The sequence below is a fragment of the Barbatula barbatula genome, assembly GCF_947034865.1.
Source record: "Barbatula barbatula genome assembly, chromosome: 17".
Lineage (NCBI taxonomy): Eukaryota > Metazoa > Chordata > Actinopteri > Cypriniformes > Nemacheilidae > Barbatula > Barbatula barbatula.
This window is the reverse complement of record NC_136780.1, coordinates 6,999,267-7,019,635: the sequence shown is the minus strand read 5'-3', so window position 1 is coordinate 7,019,635 and position 20,369 is coordinate 6,999,267. Positions and strand designations below refer to the sequence as shown.

At 39.2% G+C, this 20,369-nt stretch overlaps 1 protein-coding gene across 8 annotated transcripts in view; it reads right to left on the bottom strand.

Annotated features, from left to right (window-relative positions):
* Window positions 1-3,267: 3,267 nt before the first annotated feature.
* scn8aa (sodium channel, voltage gated, type VIII, alpha subunit a) overlaps window positions 3,268-20,369 on the bottom strand; it is a gene marked incomplete at its 5' end in the record, with an annotated part of 40,116 nt that continues 23,014 nt past the window's right edge. For 7 of the 8 annotated variants that reach the window (XM_079478839.1, XM_079478840.1, XM_079478841.1 and 4 more), the window contains 12 exons: window positions 3,268-4,503; window positions 4,596-4,866; window positions 4,958-5,062; window positions 5,207-5,344; window positions 5,420-5,473; window positions 5,634-5,918; window positions 11,324-11,446; window positions 16,181-16,354; window positions 18,237-18,391; window positions 18,987-19,104; window positions 19,411-19,881; window positions 19,962-20,318. In XM_079478839.1, coding sequence (XP_079334965.1) covers window positions 3,359-4,503; window positions 4,596-4,866; window positions 4,958-5,062; window positions 5,207-5,344; window positions 5,420-5,473; window positions 5,634-5,918; window positions 11,324-11,446; window positions 16,181-16,354; window positions 18,237-18,391; window positions 18,987-19,104; window positions 19,411-19,881; window positions 19,962-20,318 — 3,396 coding nt within the window. In that variant the 3' untranslated portion in view covers window positions 3,268-3,358. The remainder of the gene's footprint in view (window positions 4,504-4,595; window positions 4,867-4,957; window positions 5,063-5,206; window positions 5,345-5,419; window positions 5,474-5,633; window positions 5,919-11,323; window positions 11,447-16,180; window positions 16,355-18,236; window positions 18,392-18,986; window positions 19,105-19,410; window positions 19,882-19,961; window positions 20,319-20,369) is intronic. The other variant, XM_079478838.1, reaches the window with a different exon arrangement.

Genomic DNA, 20,369 nt, shown 5'->3' with positions numbered 1-20,369 from the left:
AAAATGGAAGTCCAGTAACTGAATACCAATACAAAAGTGAGTTTCAATGATGGCAAGAACACAAAAGTCTGAAGGCAAGCTATTCTTTTTACAAGCCAAGTGGATGATACACAAAGTACAGAAAACATCAGAAGATTTCATAACACCAAAACTGGAAGAAGTGGGCTTGCTCGGTTGTGTTCCTCTGGCAGTAAACCAGACGCCTTGTTCAGACTGTAGTCCCTGATTTGCATTGTGTTCCATTTTGCGTCTCTTTCCCCTCCGATAAACTAAATGTCACATATGGCACCATTCTCCGAAATTGCGACAAAATGCAATTTAGAAAATGTAGGAACATGGAGAAAATGCAGAAAAAGGCACACAACAATCAGTGAAATAGCACTAGAAACAGACCACTGAACACATAAAAAAACAGATACGAAATGCATACAAAACTCTGTTGTTCAGGCCCAGGAATTACAGCACTGAATTGTTTGGGGAGGCCTTTCGAGCAGAATACATGTTTTGCTCTGTGAACGTTTTGACTTTCAGACTCGGGTGTGTGACTACAAAATGTCCATAGGCAGGATGGAGCATACGTGCGTTCTTGTGTATGTAACGTGTTTGTAGGTGCGTCAATAGAAACTCGGAGGGTTACAGAGGTGTGCTGGTAGCATAACTCTCTCGTCATACAGTATCTGGTTAAAATATCGAAAAGCAGCGCTAATAACAATCGTGCGTGAGTTCGTCTCCAACATAAATCGTTTGACATCCACTGGACAGGTTGCATATAAATGAAATGTTACAGTGCTCATTCATATATCCTTTCATACGTACAGTATATTATATATACACATATATAACATAACATATATTATATATGTATATATTCTTTGTCTAATAGAATATCTTCGATATGGTATACCATTTGATTCCCTTTAATAAAAGTGAAAAGTGTTAGAAAAAAATGAAAATATGTGACATAAGGGCGTCAGCTGGAAGCCATTCTATATCATTGTTATAATTTATTATTAGATTAATAGCAGTAATTCTTTAAAATTCTGTATTTACAAAACCCACAACAAAGCATGCCATTTAAAAGAAAAAAAATATATTACAATGCTTAGTGTTTTCCCCAAAAAGTTCATTCTTTTCAGCAATTGTGCCATGTACATCATTTCCCCCTTCTGTACACTGAATGATACATACATGTAACAGTTGTAATAATTAATTTTTATTTGATCTCTTGACATCTAAACTGAAATGAGGTTGGAGGAAAACTACACGGTAGTCTAAGGGTGTAACTGGGCCTCTTTTGGTTTAGGTCCACAGCACCCACAGCACGAATCTGGAGACCTCAGGCAGTAAGTAGACCTAGGCAGGTCTAAGAAGTAGAGGAATTGGGTTTGTAAGCTGGTTGTGTGCTCATTTCTTCACGTTCACACAGGCTGGCTCTGGTGGTGAATGCTTTCTGACCCCGGCAGTCTAATCTTACTTTATATTCGCTGGTAAGCAAGGACACGACAGTATCACCATTGCATCTGTGGTCCACTTTAACTCTATACGCGCAGATACTGGGCTAGCCCATACCAGGATAAGCATTAATCCATATAAGAGTAAATACAAATGAAATAGTGTAAAATGTACCGTAATCTATTTCTCTTGCACCCAGAGTAAGAGATGGCAGTTTGCTCAGGGGGTAACAAGTCTTTGTAAGCGTCTTGTATGTGGCGATTGTAAAAAAACAGGTACATTTGCAAACTACAAATTTGTTAAAACGCCAATTTCTAGTATGATCGTTGTTGCTCACTAAGATAAAAAACTGCTGCCTTCCTTGTGTACCTGCTGTATAAGGCAATAGTTGATATTTCGGGGGATGCATTCAAACTGGCTACTCGATTGTTTTCCTTTATCTTTAAGACAAAACATGACAACCGAAACTGAAAACGTTTTTATGGTTAACATGAGAACGTATGACGACGACTACCTCTCACAAAAATCTGCATTGAAGAAAATGCCTCCCTTTGAGGCCTGGTCCCGACTTACAAAGCATTGTTTAAATGGCATGGCGGCTGTAACATTTGAAGAGCCTATAATCGTAGCCTCAGCTGCACATTGAGGGGCAGTTGAATCATTGTTGTATTGCTGGTGCAAAAATAATCAAATCGAGGTTTGTTCTCTGCGAAACATTTCTACAGATTATCGAACATATCCACCCTTCCTGAAGACTAGGGCAGTGAGACACATGTATGAACGCGTTTTCGGCTCTTTGCCACACTGTACATCCATACGGTGAAATAGCTTTGACTTCAAAATACTCACATGACGCATGTTATGAGAGTGAGTTAATCAGGAAGCAAGCTTCATGAAGGGTAAGTACAAATATACTTGTCAGTAGTTAAATATGTTACTATCGACCAATCATTTCCCAGCTATATCTAAATTTAATACTAGTGAATGGTATCCGAATGTATGGTCGAACCACTGATGTGGTCCGAGTAGAAGTGTTGAGTGGACTATGATTATACATGCATGATTCCTGATCAAAACATGCCACCATGCAAGTCATTTCTATGCATTGAACGAGCACAATTATTTATTTATTACCTGGAACTCGGTCTGAATAAGTCCCAAACCCTGATAAACCCCTGTCCCAATATCAATGTGAAAGCCCATGTATAAAATGTATTTTATCTGTACGCATAACAGAGAGATGATGACTAGCTGGATGGCATGGGCAGAACTTTTTCCCCTACTTTTTTGTGGGTCAAATAAGGTGACGTATTCACCGCAAACAACTGAAAACCCTTGCATAATGTTCTGTTTTTTTTTTCACGGACACTCCACATGATTGAGTTTACATTGTTATTACTGGTTATGGTTAAAACGCAATGTCCCGGAATCCTCCTGGAATGATTGGCAGGTTTGCGTTGGATTTCGGCAGTGTAGTGTTTGAAATCGATGTCCGTAGCGGAGGAATGCTGCACTCCACATGTGGTGGTACAAAGGAGTCCATCTTATGAGCTTTTATGTCTCTTTGTACTGTTTGGTCCCTTGGCAGGTGGTCCCTATCAAAGATGGCTGCCATAGGTCTTTATTTTGTGTGCATGCGCCTTGTCGGCTGCGACTGAAACAGTAAAATCTTGGTCGCTGAGCACAGATGTAGCACAGTAAGCTCATAGGTTGGTTGGTTTGGTCATCATTCAATTGGTAAACACCAAGCTGCTTCCCTGTTGCATCTGTGAACAACGGTTTTGTTATCTGTAAACAACCTTTATTACCCAAAGATTTTCTGTGACTTAGTTGCAAATGATTTGTTCTATACACTTGTAATAGATTTCAGTTTCAGTCTCAGCTCGGTGGCGCTGAACCATCATTCCTAACACTTTGATTCCTTGACATCTTTTTGGTTTTTGCCCTTTTGGCCTTTGCTGTCGCTCTCGTCCAGCTTATCCTTCTCGGGTTTGGTCACGCTGTCGTAGGACGGCAGCGAGGCAGTTGAAGGCGTCCCCTCCTTCTTGTCCTGATTGGTTCCACCGTTCTCCAGCCTGCTGCTTAGCAACCGTTTGCAGATGAACCCTTTTCGAATAAGATGGGCGCGGAATGCCCGCTGGATGATGGAAGCGGATATGTGCTCCTGTTTACGCCGCAGAGTTGTGGTGATGGGCTCGAAAGACACTTTGGACGGGTTGGCAGCAATGAAGCGCTCCTCCATCTGTTGACGCATCATGTCCAGGTCGCCGCTATCACCCAGCACGCGTTTGGTGAAGGCAAACAGGATGTCCAGGCAGTGAATACGGTCGCCGCTCACCATAGGCAGGTCCATGGCGATCAGCTCAATTGTGTTTGGCTTGGGAACGCGAAGCGGGTGCTCCAGAGTGTCGGCGAAGTCGCCCAGCTTTGCGAAGGTGACGAACTGGGAGGCGGTGGGGTCGAACTTTTCCCAGATCTCATAGAAGGACTCAAAATCGTCTTCGCATAATGGGTCGGCGCTCTCCTCTGTGGCAACGCTGAAGTTCTCCAGAATGATGGCAATGTACATGTTTACCACAATGAGGAAAGAGACGATGATGTACATGACAAAGAAGAAAATGCCCACAGATGGGTTTCCGCAGTTGCCTTTCACTGAGGTACCTGGATTCTCCAAATTTGGGTCACAATCTGGTGGGTAGTTAAGAATAGGAGCCAGAAGACCGTCCCAACCCGCCGAGGTGGTTATCATGAACAGGCAGATCATGCTATTTCCAAATGTCTCGAAGTTATACATGTCGTCTATGCCAGCCTCCCGCTTGACATAGGCAAAATTTGACATGCCGAAGATAGAAAAGATAAACATGACCAAGAAAAGAAGAAGGCCGATATTGAACAGGGCTGGCAGTGACATCATCAGGGCAAACAATAAGGTTCGAATACCCTTCGCCCCTTTAATCAGACGCAAGATACGGCCAATTCGAGCTAGACGGATTACCCTGAACAGAGTTGGGGACACAAAGTACTTTTCAATCAAGTCTGCCAGGAACATACCTATAATGTGAAGAGAAACCAGGGGTTTAGATGACAAAGTTACATCCAAAACCTGAATAATAAACTAAATGAGAAAAACACAGTTCACTTACCCACGATGGAGAGAATGACCACAACACAATCAAAGATGTTCCAGCCGTTGGTGAAGTAATAATGACGCAGCGCAAAGAGCTTGAGGACAAACTCTGAGGTGAAGGACACAATGAAGATGAAGTTGACCCAGTATAAGATGTTCTCGGTTTCCGCTGATTGATCGTCTGTCTCGACCATCATAGTGACCATGTTCAAACAGATGAGGATCATGATTGAAATATCAAAAACCTGCTGTGTCACAAAATCAAACACCATCCCCTGGAGCTTGTTCTGTAGACAAAAAAATAAGCACGTTTGAGATTTAATCCAAAAAAGTCAGCATTCCTTGTCTAAAATAAAGATCAGTAAAGGGGTGGTGTACCTGGGGTCTAGGTATGGGTTTCTGGGGCTTCTTTGAGCCAAGTTTCTTCATAGCATTGTAATACTTCTTCTGTTCTTCCGTCATGAAGATATCCTGACCTCCAAAGTATAGCCACATACAACAACTGGTTACAATCTATTCAAGCAATCTCCATGAAAGTTATAGTAAAATGACAGACCAAATGGTTCGCAAGGTAGAACTAAATGTAAAGTCTCAAGTTTAAACTGAAAGTGCAGAGTAAAGCCTTATCTTTTTCTTCTGTTGGTTGAAGTTATCGATGATGACACCAATGAAGAGATTGAGGGTGAAGAAAGAGCCAAATATGATAAAGATGACGAAGTAGATGTACATGTAGATGTTGTCCTCATACACTGGCTGGTCCTCCACCTACAGACAGAATTACTTTATAAATGGATACTTTGGCTAACGTCAAAGATTGGCCAGATTTACCAAACTTCTCACCCTTCGCGAGTCGATCGCTGCATACATAATGTCCATCCATCCCTTGAATGTTGCCTTAAAGAACAAGGGAACCAGTTAACGGCTATAAGAATGTGCTAGAAAAACATCACACAGAGCTTGACCAGATGCTAAGGAAATATGTAATAACTGTATGTGTAGATTTCAGTTCAAGTGGGGTAGTGACTGTTTAAAATATAATAAGAGGAATTCTCACCACTTGCAGGAGAGCCAAGTAACCAGCACCCACATTGTCAAAGTTGATTTTGACATTCTTCCAGCGCACTTCAGTGAAGTTCTGATATATCAGTTCTAAGCACTGCGTTTTGTTGTCGACCACATCGGGAAGGAAGTATAATTCCGATGTTTCGTTGAAGCAGTAGTAGTACTTGCCCGCAAACATGTTGACACCCATGATACTGAATATCAGCCAAAAGATGAGGCAAACCAGCAACACATTCATAATGGAAGGGATGGCACCCACCAGGGCATTGACTACCACCTAGAGCAAAGTAGGAGAAACACGGCAATATAGTGTAAGAGACTGGAAATGCCCCTGGAAAACACTCAAACATAGAAACACACAATCAAACACATCCAAACCCGCACACTGTTGTGTCTGCATATTGCATGGCACAACAAATGGATACGGTTATTCTAGAAAAAGTGCATTTAATGTCACATTTTTGTATTCTTTCCTGTTAAAATTATTTTCTCTGTACACTAATGTCCACTGAATGGACATTTTCAGTCACAAGGCCATCCAAGAAAGGCATCTTTAAATCAAAATTATTCATCTATAGAGAGCACCTTCTCGTACCGTAAATTTGAGTTTGATTTTTTTGTCTTCGGCTTTGGCCAGGAATTTTCATTTTTGTGCATCCCTAGTTAAAATTAAACAACATATTTCTGACCAACAATTTAACCTGACATCAACTATAGCAGAACTTTTGTGTCTTTTCAACCAAAAATAAACAATCTGTCATCATTGACTCACCTTTGAGTTGTTGCAAATTTGTACACATTTCTTTGTTCTGATAAACACAGAGAAAGATATGTGAAAGAATTCTGGAAACCAATCGGTTCTTGGTCACCATTGACTACCATAGTAGGAAATCTTGCTTTATATATGTCTTTGTTCGGTTGAACACAAAAGAAGATATTTTGAAGAATGTATGAAAGCATACTTTTGACTACCATTGTAATTGTTTACTACTGTGATAGTCAGTTGTGGCCAAGAACTCTTTGGTTCTTCCAAATATCTTTCTTTGTCTTCCTCAGAACAAAGAAACATAAACAGATTTGAAAAAACTTCAGGGTAAGTAAATAAAAACATTTTCAAGTTTATTTTGGGGTTATTAACTGTCCCTTAAGCTTAAATTGTGCTAAAACACTTTTTTAGGTTGCTTCAGCAACACACAGATTGGCCAGCACCTCAAGAGACTGTCAGTCTTTAACAGTTGACGATAGGCTCTCTTTACTGGAAGGCGGGACTTCCTTCGCTAGAACGGACATTTTGAGCGTAGCTTTCCCCTGTCACCCATTTATAGTAATAGCAGTATCTTAACATCAATTTTAAAATGTATTATCTTTGATTATTGTCACAAAGTCATGTCAGCTAACGCCTTTGTCTTGGTGTATTGTGTTAGTATGGCAATTGAAATGCATGTAACATTTTTTATTCATACATGCATAACCACAATTACAGCTAACTTGATCTCAAATGTAACCAATATTCACAAACCAGACATTTACATCAGTGAGATGTCTAAACTAAACATACTGTACATTTAGTATTTTGGTGGAAGTAGTGATATTTAGAAACCACATAGGCCTACAGATTGCGTGACTTAAGCAGATGTTTGCCAAATCTCTAGATAGAATATATACTCAGTATTAGGTTGAGAGCTAAATCTTTTTTTCTTGGGTGGCCTGTGACTTCAACACAAAATAATTCCCATTTACTTGTTAAAACAGCCTAAAAATCCTAAAAACGATGATGTTCAAACACTCTGGGTCCTAGCAGACTATTTCAAAAAATGGATGCGACATCAAACACACCTTCTATACAATATGCCACACAGACTCGCACAACGACTTCTAAATTTCCAAAACGAACAGTTTCACCCTAGGAACTTTCCCCACCACCGTAACTTGACCATAGCAAGCTCGAGCATCATTGAACATTACATCAACCCCCCCACCACGCCCCTTTTGCCTACACATCTCCCCTCCCCCACAGTCCATCTCAGGACATGGTCCATCAGTGATTAGCAATGAGCAGAGCGTATCAGAAGACGCTCACTAACTGTGTTAGGCAGCGGAGCCGCAGTTCTCAGGCAGGCAGCTGAGCATGCAGATCTCTCACAGACTGAAAACTGGAGCCATATTCCCCCCCTTAAACACACAGAGGCACGGCAGACAACAGGATTCTCTTGGAAAATACTGGGACCAGGCTGTATGAAGCTCTTAACATTAACAATATTACAAATAAATCTGTCAATTTGTTTACTTATTATTCAGGAAATTTCAAACATATGAAGTAATGCCGACAGTCTAAAAACATTTTTGGGAAATTTGGGAATTTTGGTTTACCCTATGTGTTGAAAGACACACAGAAAAAAAGCATTTGTCAGGAGAATCGCTGTACATCTTTTTAAAAGAGACTACTATGTGAGGATCGACACAGATATTAAAGTGAGGGAAAATGGCTTTCAAAAGTGCATAATGTGCATTTGCATTTGTAATTGAAGAGAACATGCGTGTTACATGACATCTTTGTGCAATCTCAAGAACCGTTAAAATCAATAAATAAAGTGACAGGAGAGATGCAGCAATGTGGAGAGAAGTATGTCCTTTCAAACTTGCTGGTTTGATATTTTATGGTAAATAATCTACAATAGAAAAAATAATTGAAGAAGATAAAACTAGTAAGGGTCTTTTTGTTGTATTTGATAAATGCAACCAAACAAAAAAGTTTTAAGCTGTTTCCATTGGTGCAATAATCTATCTCTCCACTGTTGTGTCTCCATATCAAGTCATTTATTCATTTGTAACTTTTTTTAAATCAAACAAAACAGCATATCAGTTGATGGACATTAAAATTGGTTATTTGGTCGGAATTCAGAAACTTGTTCTCTTTGTACTTTGACTTACTGGATATGCAGCTACAGGTTACACAAAAATGATTTCACACACCCTCATGAATCCAATTATAGGTACATTCCATTCAAATCTATGAAAACACAGTTTCGATTCACCCAAAAATGACAACGCAAGCTTGAGAATAAGTGCTAAAGAGCATTAAGCTAAAAATATAACATAATAAAACACTATAAAAACATGCTTAGTATAGTATAGCTTAGTGAAGATCCTGGCGACCCACAGCACTACATGTTTTGTATGTCTCCCTTATCGGACATATTGGCTGTTTCCAAAATAGCCCCCTATACCCTTATAACCCATTGTTCATTCGTACCACTATTTTTTGTGTTGTCTGAAACCATAGTGGATATAATCAAGTGCACTCAATCAATCCCATGGTGCACTGAATGTTTTGCTACGCTGTGGCACCAGGAGCAATTCAGGTACATTTAATTCAGTTCCTCTTATTCACTTCTTCAGAATGACTATATTAGTGAAGGAAAGTAAAAAATTGTGAATGGCATGGGGTACAGGGGGTGATTTTGGGCATGGACACTAGATCTTTGTTAACAAGCATGTTAAAAACTTGACAAAACAAACTGCTGTGCTGCAGGTCTCCAAAGCTTGAGAATCAACAATATAGCTCAAATACAGTTATAATTGTCTGTCATTTTTGGGTCTTCTGAATTGTTTGAAACCAGGCAAACCTTGAGTCATAGCAGCAGTGTGAGGTCACAGAATCTCTTTCACGCTGATTAAAAGTGAAATCTGCTGTAGCATAAACCTCGCACTTATTGCTATATCTTCCCATGGTCCATTTAGAAATGCCTAGTATCAGAAGACTGTTTTGCATATTTCCTAAGCTTCTGTGTTGACTAGCCCGAAACTGCTGACTAATCAAAATCTCCATTTCTAAACACACATCATCTCCACATTGCTAAAAGACCGGCTGGGAAACACAGGGAGATACAGAAGCTTAGCAAATATCTCCCTCTCACACTCACAATCGTGTGCGTATGAGGTTTTGGTTTTACAGTCCCTTGTGCAAATCCTAGACAAGCGAAGAGGGGTGAGGTGAGCCTCCAGCAGGGTCGGCTCCTCAACACTGCTCTGGGCCGGGCAGCGCGGGGCCAGATAGGCTGAAGTGGATGATGGGAAATGAAGGGAGGGAGAGAGAGAGGAGGGGGCTGCATAGTGCTTTTGATGAGGGGCAGGAGAAGAGGTGTAGGGAGGGAAGAGAAGCTCAGGGTAACCAGTCCACAGGTAAGAGAGACTGAAGATGACAACAACCAGATGCCACTGTTCACAAACGTGGGAGAAATAACGGTGTATCTTTGTATATATTTATACTTCAAATTTATCAGCGAGATGACTATAGATGACCATAACTGCAATTACTTAACAGATGTTCCAGTTTACAGCACTGTAAATAAGATTAGTGTTTACTTATTGATTTCTGCAACTTATTTTTGCTTTTTAACTTTCAGACGTTCTTGCCATTGAAAACCTGTAAATTACTTTTTCAATGTAAAACAAAAAAGAAGATATTTTGAGAAATGTCTCAGTGAGGCCAATGTTGTGTGGTTACCAACATTCTTCAAAATATCTTCTTCTGTGTTCTGCAGAAGAAAGGATGTTTCTTCTAATACATATTTAGAATGACAAAAGCATGTTTATTTTTGAATGAACTATGCCTTCAATGTTAAAACAATTCGCTAAGCCCCGTCTTAAAATGTTACTGACCAATAGCACCTCATCAAATGTGCTATTATCTTAAATGTCGTAAAAGTACTGCATGTTTTCTAAGGAAATGCTGGACACGGAGAAAGCAAGAAAATAGAGCGTAGAAAATTCTTTCCTTCACCAAATATTTGATCTTTTAATCTTGCGAAGTGTCCCGGTCATTAAACTCTTGAGCTCCTATTACCTGTTTCACACTCTCATAGCGCGTATGCTTTAGAAAAATAAGGAACAAATCTATTTTTAACACTTCATGACCATATTTGACCTCAAATCAAACTTTTCTTACAAATCTCCTATTCATTGTTTTTACTTAGCTTGTCTACGCCAGCAACAGTAACGTTTAAAGTTGGGTGGAGCTGAGCAAAGTGTCCATTTTCTAAAAAGCATATTGGGGTACGAGATCACATCTAGTATGTTGTATAACTGATGTAGTAAAGTATAAGCGCTGCTGGTTGTTCTCTGAGAGACAGGGTGAGAGTAGAGGGAAAATGGAAGGAAGGGGGCGAGGCTCTCCATCATAAGCAGAAGTTGAGAATCAGGCCAAATGGATAGCCAATCGCAGATCAAATGCTGTGTGAAATGAGAAGGAAATTGAATGGCATTGCGTTTGATTCATCTATCATTTTTCATACTATTTTTCTCAAAGGCCAATTTATAATATTATCGTTGCAATGAGGCAGTTTTGATACATTTGCCTTTCTGCAAGACAGTTGCGTTAACCAATAGTCAATCGTACACCCAATTTTTGTTAAATCATGGAAGACTTGCGATGGATATCGCGTCATATTGTCACAGTTATCTCAGCTGCGTCATGACTGAATCATTAAACACATGTGCAGAGGAGGTGTGCATGAAAAGGGTGAGGAACACCTTTTCATTGGTGGCTGTCTTTTAAATACAAAATGCCCCCGGTAGGGGTTTGGTAGTCCTTGCTGGTCTTTTTTTGTTTGATCAGTTCTAGCATGCTGTAACTGCTGAATGGGCATGCAGAGAGATCAGCTCTATAGCTTTGTATCTTACCCTCATCCCTTCAAAACGTGACAATGCTCTGAGGGGTCTCAGGGCCCTTAGTGTCCTGAGTGATTTAATGGGCCCTAGATCGGAGTAGCCCAGCGCATTAGCTATAAGGCTGACTATAGACACCTACACAGAAACAGAGAAGCAAAACAGGATCCATACTGTTAGACTGGTGAAAGCTCTTGAAGGAAGAGAAGGCCTGTTCTGAGCTCCTGGAACGTTGGTTTACACACATACACAACAGTTCGGATGGGTATATACATATATAACACTGCATTTATACATGTATATATCCCCAAGAAGGAGAGAAAGACTCATGTTTAGTATTGGTTACAGGAACAGATAGAGGAGGATAAACCCAGGATTTCGCTCTCTGTTAGTTTTGGAATGTCGCTTACACCTGTGGAGAAATGTTGCGGTTGAAAGAGACAGAACAACAGACAGCACTAAGGGATCTTGGGGACGTGGGGGGCTTAGAAGACAGAGGTGACACCTGCAGATGCATCAAACACCCCAACATACTGCAAGAACCTTACCCTTCCCCTTCTAAAAATGTCTCTCCTTGACGCTCTTGGCTGAGGCATTAAATCCCATATAATTTAAGACACAAACTAATGGGACCTGCGAGAAAGAATACAGGTAAACATGTACATGTATGCCAAATTGCAAATCAGTTTCAAGTATTACATTGACGGCAGAGGGAGGGATTGAGGGATCGCAGAAAGTAATTGACATTGGACAAAAATCACTCTGAGGGAATTCAAGCTCCGGTCAATCTCTAAATGCCAATGAAAACATTGTGGTAAAGCAAAACGACCTTCATACTACCAAGAAGGATGAAACTAAAATAAACGCAACTGTATGCGCAAAGAGGTCACACTGGTCAACATGGCACACCATCTAAAGTACCTTATTGATTTTACTGTATGCCTCAAAGCTGTAGATGAAAAAGAGATTTTGTAGAAACCCTAGGGTCCACCGACAATGACTTTTCAAATATTGATATGAAATTATATTTATTATTTCAAGGATCAAAGGTCAACGGACAGGCAGTGTTTTTGAGAGACCGGGCTTGAGTCCCCTTCTAAAGGTAAATACAAACAGACCTTCACACCTTCAACCAGCCACTGACTTGATAAAACCACAGCAAAAGTCCACAACACTGAAAGCTATCCAAATCACAGAGGGGATTCTATTAAAGGCGAAAGCTTTATTTTGAATGAAAATGTGGGCAGGATAGACTGGGACATCATGCTTTTATAAAATATTCATGTTTTGGAAAACACATGCTTAGAATCAGTGGCCATTTTATGACTTTCAAGGGCTTCGATACATATCAACAATTTCTGTCAGCTAACCCATAAATAGAAATTCTGTCATTATTTACTCACCTTCATATTGTTCCAAACCTGTATGACTTAAAGACTTTTAGTATCAAACACACTAAAATAATTTTTTTCAAGAATGTACGAGTCATTTTTGCCAATAGTGCAGTCGAATGGACTACATGTATAGTGTCACCAAATGACCGGTACATTTTGAAAAAAAAATCTGAATTTCACGAAATAAAAAAGGCATACTTGTATGGAACACCATAAGGGTGAGTTCATGGTTCAATTTTCATTTTTGGGGAAAACTGACATACATTAAATTGGTTTCACACAATCACAACATTTCCCTTCTTAGAGAATATTGTGCAATAAAGCTTTCTCCTTCATCTACAGATCATGTGATCTTTGGGGGTATTTGTCACCTTTAGCCTCAGTCGGTACCCACAAGCCCCTTTATGGAGGCCCCAGGGCCCCCTGAACCGGCTGATATGGCCCCTCGGTTTCTTCATCTGTCAGCACTCACGCTCTGCAAGGCAAGGTCAATGAGATGTGTGGCTGTGACCAAATGAAGAAAATAAATTAAATAAAAATTAAATAAAATAGTCAACAGAAATTGAACAGATTCAAAACACAACCAAAAATGGCCATTCATTCCATTCAGGATGATTAATAAGTAATCAATACTTTTCCACAAAAAATATAATAAAATACAGTATAGCAAAATAAAGGAATTTCAAAATATGATGCAAAAAGTAGTCAAATAATAAGCTGTGTGGGTTATGGAACAGGTATATACTGTGACACAGACTATAGGGAACATTGGCACAAATACAGTACATAAATATACACAAACACATGCTGGATATGATGCAGGCCCCATGAATAAGCCATTAAGTGCATCACACCCATACAAGCAAAGATCAGTGGAGGAACAGAGCGCAAACTAGATCAACACAGCATATACCAGGAGGACCACTCACCGACCGCTGTATGTCCTCAACATCAACACATCCCAGTACTACCTCAAGGGAGGGAAGAGCAGGTTTGAGTGGGGGAGGGAGGATTGAACCTTTCCATCTTGGGACATGTAGTTCAACCTCGAGTGTTTGTCCATCACCCCAGGTAGAGGTGAATTCCAAATGGTACTTCTGCGCCATTGAAAGGCGCTGTGAGAAGGCCAGGCTATTCACAGGGTCATTCCAGATGAAAGTGAGCAAAATATTCCCTTTACCAAAGGTCGCTTCAAGGACATTGTTTTGACATTTATGATCACATGACCAGGGGTGATATATGATCGCAATTCATTTCAGGTCATATACTGCATTCAACAAATCTGGCAGTTTACTGGGTATTCTCGGGCCCAAATTTTACATGCTTGTTTGGTTTTAAGAGATGGCACATGAAGAGACAGTAAGAGTTTAAAAATAAAGACACCTGTGTGCATTATTTCATATTAGCTAAGGCAAACATTAAAGCTATAGGCCTGCATTTAGTTACTACTTTATTATTTATAAAGAAGTGACTGGAATTCAGTCTTCATGCAGAATGTTACAAATGACTGATGAGACAGTATTAATAGTATAGATGACTTTAAGTGCTCTGTCAGCAGGGCAAGAAGATTGCTCACTTTCAAAAGGAATTCACCCACATTCACATAGGTCCCATCAGGAGGAGGGGGGATGGACACAGGCTGGATACAGTATGACTGTAGTCCGAGCAAACTTAAAGATTTTAAGTTTGCTCCATTCAACAAAAGATGTGAACTACTGCCATTTTATTTCTCTGAATTTTTATAGTGGAGACATCTGACTAAATCTGGCACTCTATTGTAGTTTAGAAAATAGAAAGAAATTCATACTCTGAAACAAAGCATTAGCTATGATGTAGAGATCAGGCTATGGTACTTAAATCTATACTAGTCATTTAAATAGATTATGCATTAATATGTATCATTTCAGTTTATTTATTGCTAATTTACAAAATTGCAAAATAAAAAAATGTATGTGTATTTTAAAGTTTAAAAACAAATTGAAGGATACATAATTATTCTAAATGGTCTCTTTTTGTGACCATCATAAGACATCATATAATGTGTTAGGGACTGTGTGTGTAACTTATAGTTTCTCATAGCAGATCATTAAACAGCGTGCTATTGCATGTACAAATTCTGCTGAAAGGTTGTTAGTTCAGGAATAAGGTCAGAGCAACAGAACAGACAATTTGCTTCTTGACATGATCACTCCACTCCACAATGTAACATGTCCTACACGTATCATGAGAGAAGCACATCCACACAACCTCTGAATCCTTTAGTTTGGAGTCCAAGTGCCAGCATTTTAGCCATTTAAAGATTTAGTTTTCACCAAATAATGTAGAACAATCATTTAGAATCCCTAGCTTCAGTTATTTGTTGTACAAAATGCACTTTGTGTGGTGATATAAATTTGGGTTTATGGAATAACAGATTGTAAATCATAAGAGACTACAAAATGCAAATTACACTTGGTTCCTCCCACAACAAGGGTAAAAATAAAAGTAGTCAGAGGCTACATCCAACATCTTATTGTTGACACAGCATAAAACATCTTACAAAAATGTAAACATATTCAACAACAAGGTTCATTAAGGACTGAGACATGATTGAATATCATCAATAATCTTTGTTATTGATATACTGATTTTGTCATAACATTAAATCATTTCATTTCATAACATTAAGTCCTTTCAACCATATAGGATAAATAACATCTCCAATCTACTTGCATATAGTACAAGAAATGACTAATAACTTAATAGAATTAATTTTTCAGCTGACAGAAAGCTTTATAACCAGTATATCGTTCTTTATATTGAATATTCAAGCAGCTCAGGGTCACACAGAAATATAGCATTTTTGCATGGCTATGCATGGGTGATATTTCTTAAAGAGATGATGTAATCTTAAGAAATAACACGATTTGGGAACAAAGAATATATTACATAAGCAGTTACAGCAGTTAATATTTGAAGCACGCAGTTTTTCTCTTCACCCTTGCATACCACAACACAACATCTTTATATAAAAGATCGCATTTGAGTCCTGCCTGACACATTCACATATTGTTTATAAAAGAAAACCATCCTGGTCATCATCCCATTTGCCCCTGACTATCACATAGATCACATGCATCTGCTTGGAAACAGCGGGCAGATACTTGTCTTCTCATCTCCCCTGCTATATCATTTTCCTATTAGACTGGCAGTTCAAACAAACAGTTTTCAGCTATTTTTAAACCGTCTTCTTACCTTGCGGTGACTGGCAAACATTATTGTCTACACGCACATGTTTAAAACTGGTTTTGATGTCTGAAATGCAAATCGGTTAACATTCCTCCTAGGTAAATTCCAATATTTTTCTCCACATACAGTATCCACATACAGTATGTAAGCCATATCACCTGATACGTTTTTGGCAGGATGGACACCCCATAAACAAAACATGTATGTGCAGGCCTGACAATGAACATAATGATTGAAGAGGTAAACTTACGTCAACAATGAAGAAGTCCAGCCAGCACCAAGCATTGGTGAAGTACTTGACAAAACCATAGGCCACCCATTTCAACAACATCTCCAGGATAAAGATGTAGGTGAAGACAAGGTCAGCATACTCCAGGATGATCCGGATGGTTTTCCTCTGCTCAATGTACACGTCCTCAAATGCCTGCAATAGACAGCATGTGTTTAAACCAGTGGTTCTCACACTTTTTCGTTATAAGACCCCCTTTGAGTGGAGTGCATCGCCTTGTGTTCTCCCCCAAATAAAGATGAATAATCTTTAACTTAGAATTTAATTAAACTAAAAAACATATTCAGTTAAACAATGCTGGAAATCAATTCGTTTGGTTGGTGGTCTTATTTTTCCAGGGTATATACAGGAATCATGGAGCTAAATTAAATACTTATTTAGACCTTTTTAAGACTCTTTCATTCATCTTAAGACCTCATCGCCACTTCAAGTTTTAACCGGTTACATTGGCGACACTTTAACTAACTGTTTCATGTACTGATTGTAAGATAGCACAACTAAACAGTCTTAGTTTGTGATAACAAACATAATTCAGAAGGGTGGGAACGAAGCACAAGATAATTCATTGAGTGACCAACCCAATGCAAGTTTTATTAGAAAGAGAAACCAGATTTGTGGCTGGCACTTAGCATGTGGGACCGGACATTATTGATCCCCATCGAGGGAATGCTAATCGTCTTCCAACACACAGAGCAATACGCCTCAAGGTTATTCCCAGAGACGGCCCTCAGCCATGGTTTCAACTCCTTATCCCCCAACCATTTACAAGAAAACTTTCCCCATTAGTCAATGATGTGGTTTAACAACCGGGTATACTTTATATGGACATTCCCTTATTTGCCTCGCAGTGATTAAATTCAGGCAAACTTTAGCATATATCCTCTTTAGACAAATATGAAAAGATAATACACAATTTAATACGTTGGAAAATGGCATTTAAGACGTTTTAATACTTTTTAAGAGCCTTAATTTTCTCTAAATTTATTGATCATTTTTTACTACTTAAAACCCCCGGGGATAAATTTCAATATTTCATAAAATGCCAAAAAAATCCGTGGAGCCATCTTGGGGGCCCCCGGTTTGAAAACCACTGGTTTAAACTACCATCGATTGTGTACATGTAAATTAAGATCATATAGATTGTATTTTATTCATAAAACCACCAGATTATTGACCTGATTTGCATAATTCATTCAGTGCATTTGGTGCTAGAACAATCCACCTTGTGCAAATAAATGATGTGGGAATTAGTGGGTGCAGTTCCTTTTAGTCGACCTTCTCCTAAACTTCAAAGTGAGCCTATGACTTCCAAAGATGGTGGATATAAGGATTTGTTTCTTCTGTTTAGGCCTTCCTTCTCCTCCACAAAGCAGAGAAAAAGTACTATATTTTTACGTATAATTTTCTTTTACTCATTCTAAATAAAGCAAAAAGAAGAAAAACATGGTATACTTGAAAGCAACCGAACAGAAGGCAATAACTCAGTTAAGACACAAGCAGAGTCAGCTTTCATAAGCAATAGCATAAGACAAGGTCCTTGATTCTATAACATTCCTTTTTTGACAACATTAGCAGTGTCAAAGCAGGGAACATTTCCAGTGCCAGAAATAGATCCCCGACTGCATGAATGGTATAGTCCATTTATCACCCAGCAATGCAGTTCTGGCTTCAGGTCCCTTCATGATACGATTTCTGCTCAAACTGCACATTCACGTTATAACGGCCTTAACTGAATGATATTGCTACTGTCTCCCAAGTGAAAATCCTAGCTATAACAAATAAACCCAAGAACTGGTTGTTTCTGTGATTCATAAAAATAAAAAGATGGTTTGAGTTATTTTACAGCGAATCTCAAAAAACAAGTACTTAATAAAATAATATAGTACTGTAGTAAATAAATATATACACTACAAAACATTACATACATTTTTTGTGCTTAAATTACATCACTATTGTTGTAATACTTTCATGCAAATACTTATAAGACAGTTCTGTGTTTGTGTGTACACATTCTCACCAATGCTCCACTGCTGAGAAGGATCATAAAGATGATGATGGTCTCAAACCAGTTGTGTTCCACAATAAGATAGCAGGTTTTCCTGAGGAACCACCAGTTCTTCCCCCAGCCCTCCGTGATGGGCACATCACAACACTTATAACGGGCCACACAAGCTGAAGAACATAACACATCAAAATGAATTTCTCTATTATTCGCTTTCAAAATATTCCTGCAACGCAATTTTCAATTATGTAAATATTGTAACATTCTGTAAGATTAATGTTTTTTTGAATGATGTACTCAAATACAGATCCAATTATATTTGGTCATGTTGATAATGGATTTAAGCATTATTTTTTTATTCTAAAATGATCTGCCCACAAAGTTGATTTAACTCAGTATTCTCCAGTACAGTACAGTTATCTTCATATTGGTATTAGTATTAGCTATGAACAATTATTAGGCCATGTTTAGTAAAAAATTGATTGCTATAAAATCTTTACATTTTGGCAAATAGACTTAAATTGTAACAATATAATAATATCTGAATCTTTTACAGATTTATCGTACATGTGTTCAACTAGCGTTTCTTATTTTAAAAGTTCTAATTTTAATTTCACAGAGTGGGCATAACTATACAAGATTATGCCTACTTATTGTGCTCAAAATAAATTTTCTGTGTTTTCAATTAATGAACAAACCAAAGTTGTTTAAAAGAGAGAATTTAACTAAATCAGAACTAAATGTAAAAGGCTGTTGTTGTCTAACCATCAGTCCAGCAAGCGTCAGGGTCAAGATATTCCTCCACTGCTTCCACCACGACTGCTTCCTCCACCTCTGGTTTAATATCGATGGTGCTGCCCTCTGATGAGCTGATGTCATCCAACTTATCAAAGACAGAGAAGTAAAAAAAGTGCATCAGTGTTCAGATTTCACAGTCCAGTGTTCTAAAAGACCTGCATATATGTTTACACCACTCCGAAACAGTATACTACACTCTACAACACATGTATCAATATCATGCAAGAAAAAATAGTAAATACATTTGTTTTAGAAGCAATGGACATTTATTGCTGAGGCCGAATCGATAACCAGAGGGGATTACGTTTCACCCAGCAACTAGGTCAAAGCCTAAAAGCTCTGGTCCTAAACAGATGCATGCATCACAATATCGCCTGTGTGGCATATTTACTTCTTTGCTGCCTTCTGCTTCAGACTCGCTGCTGAAATCCTCCGTGTTGAGATTTTCAAAGTCCGACTCGCCGACAGCGATGGGCACGCACACAGTCAGGTTGGGGTTGTGGATGAAGGACATGTGGTCGTCGTCGATCATGTACTTGCCCACGCTACTGCCGATGCCGCTAGTGGTGCCGTTGCCATTCTTCTGATAGTCCAGGTCACGGCTGATGTCTACACCCGTGTGATTAGCGATGCAGTTAAGTTTCCGGTCATACATGTCATCCAGCGGCTTCGCCTCATCGGTGACCTTCCTCCTGAGGATGATGTTCATCACTTCTCGAACTTTAATCTTCATCCAAGCGATTCCCTTCTTAATGCGGATGACCGAGATCTGCAGGTTGTTCATCTCGCCGTCATCGTCGGAGGCCGCCAGGTTGTCTGCGCTGAATGAGCTCAGCAGCAAGGCAAGAAACAGATTCAAGACCTGATCAGCAAAAGAGAAAACCAGTTTAATAATATTCACAATGTTCACATACACAGTGTATCCTACTAGCTGTAACTTACCACCAAGTTCCCTATAACCATGACCATCATAAAGACGATAAGGCACATGCCCTGTCCAGCCACCTCCATACAGTCCCACATGGTCTCGATCCACTCTCCACACAGCACCCGGAACACGATCAGGAAAGAGTGAAAGAAGTCGTTCATGTGCCAGCGAGGCAGCTCACAATCCTTATCGATCTTACACACGCAGTCCTTGTAGCTCTTCCCAAACAGCTGCATGCCCACAACGGCAAAGATGAAGACGATGATGGCCAACACCAAAGTCAGGTTTCCCAAAGCTCCCACTGAGTTACCAATGATCTTTATCAACATGTTGAGGGTGGGCCATGACTTTGCCAGCTTAAACACTCTCAGCTGTTAAACAAAGAGTCCAGTAAGAACCTTCCAGTTAGAAAATCTCAAACT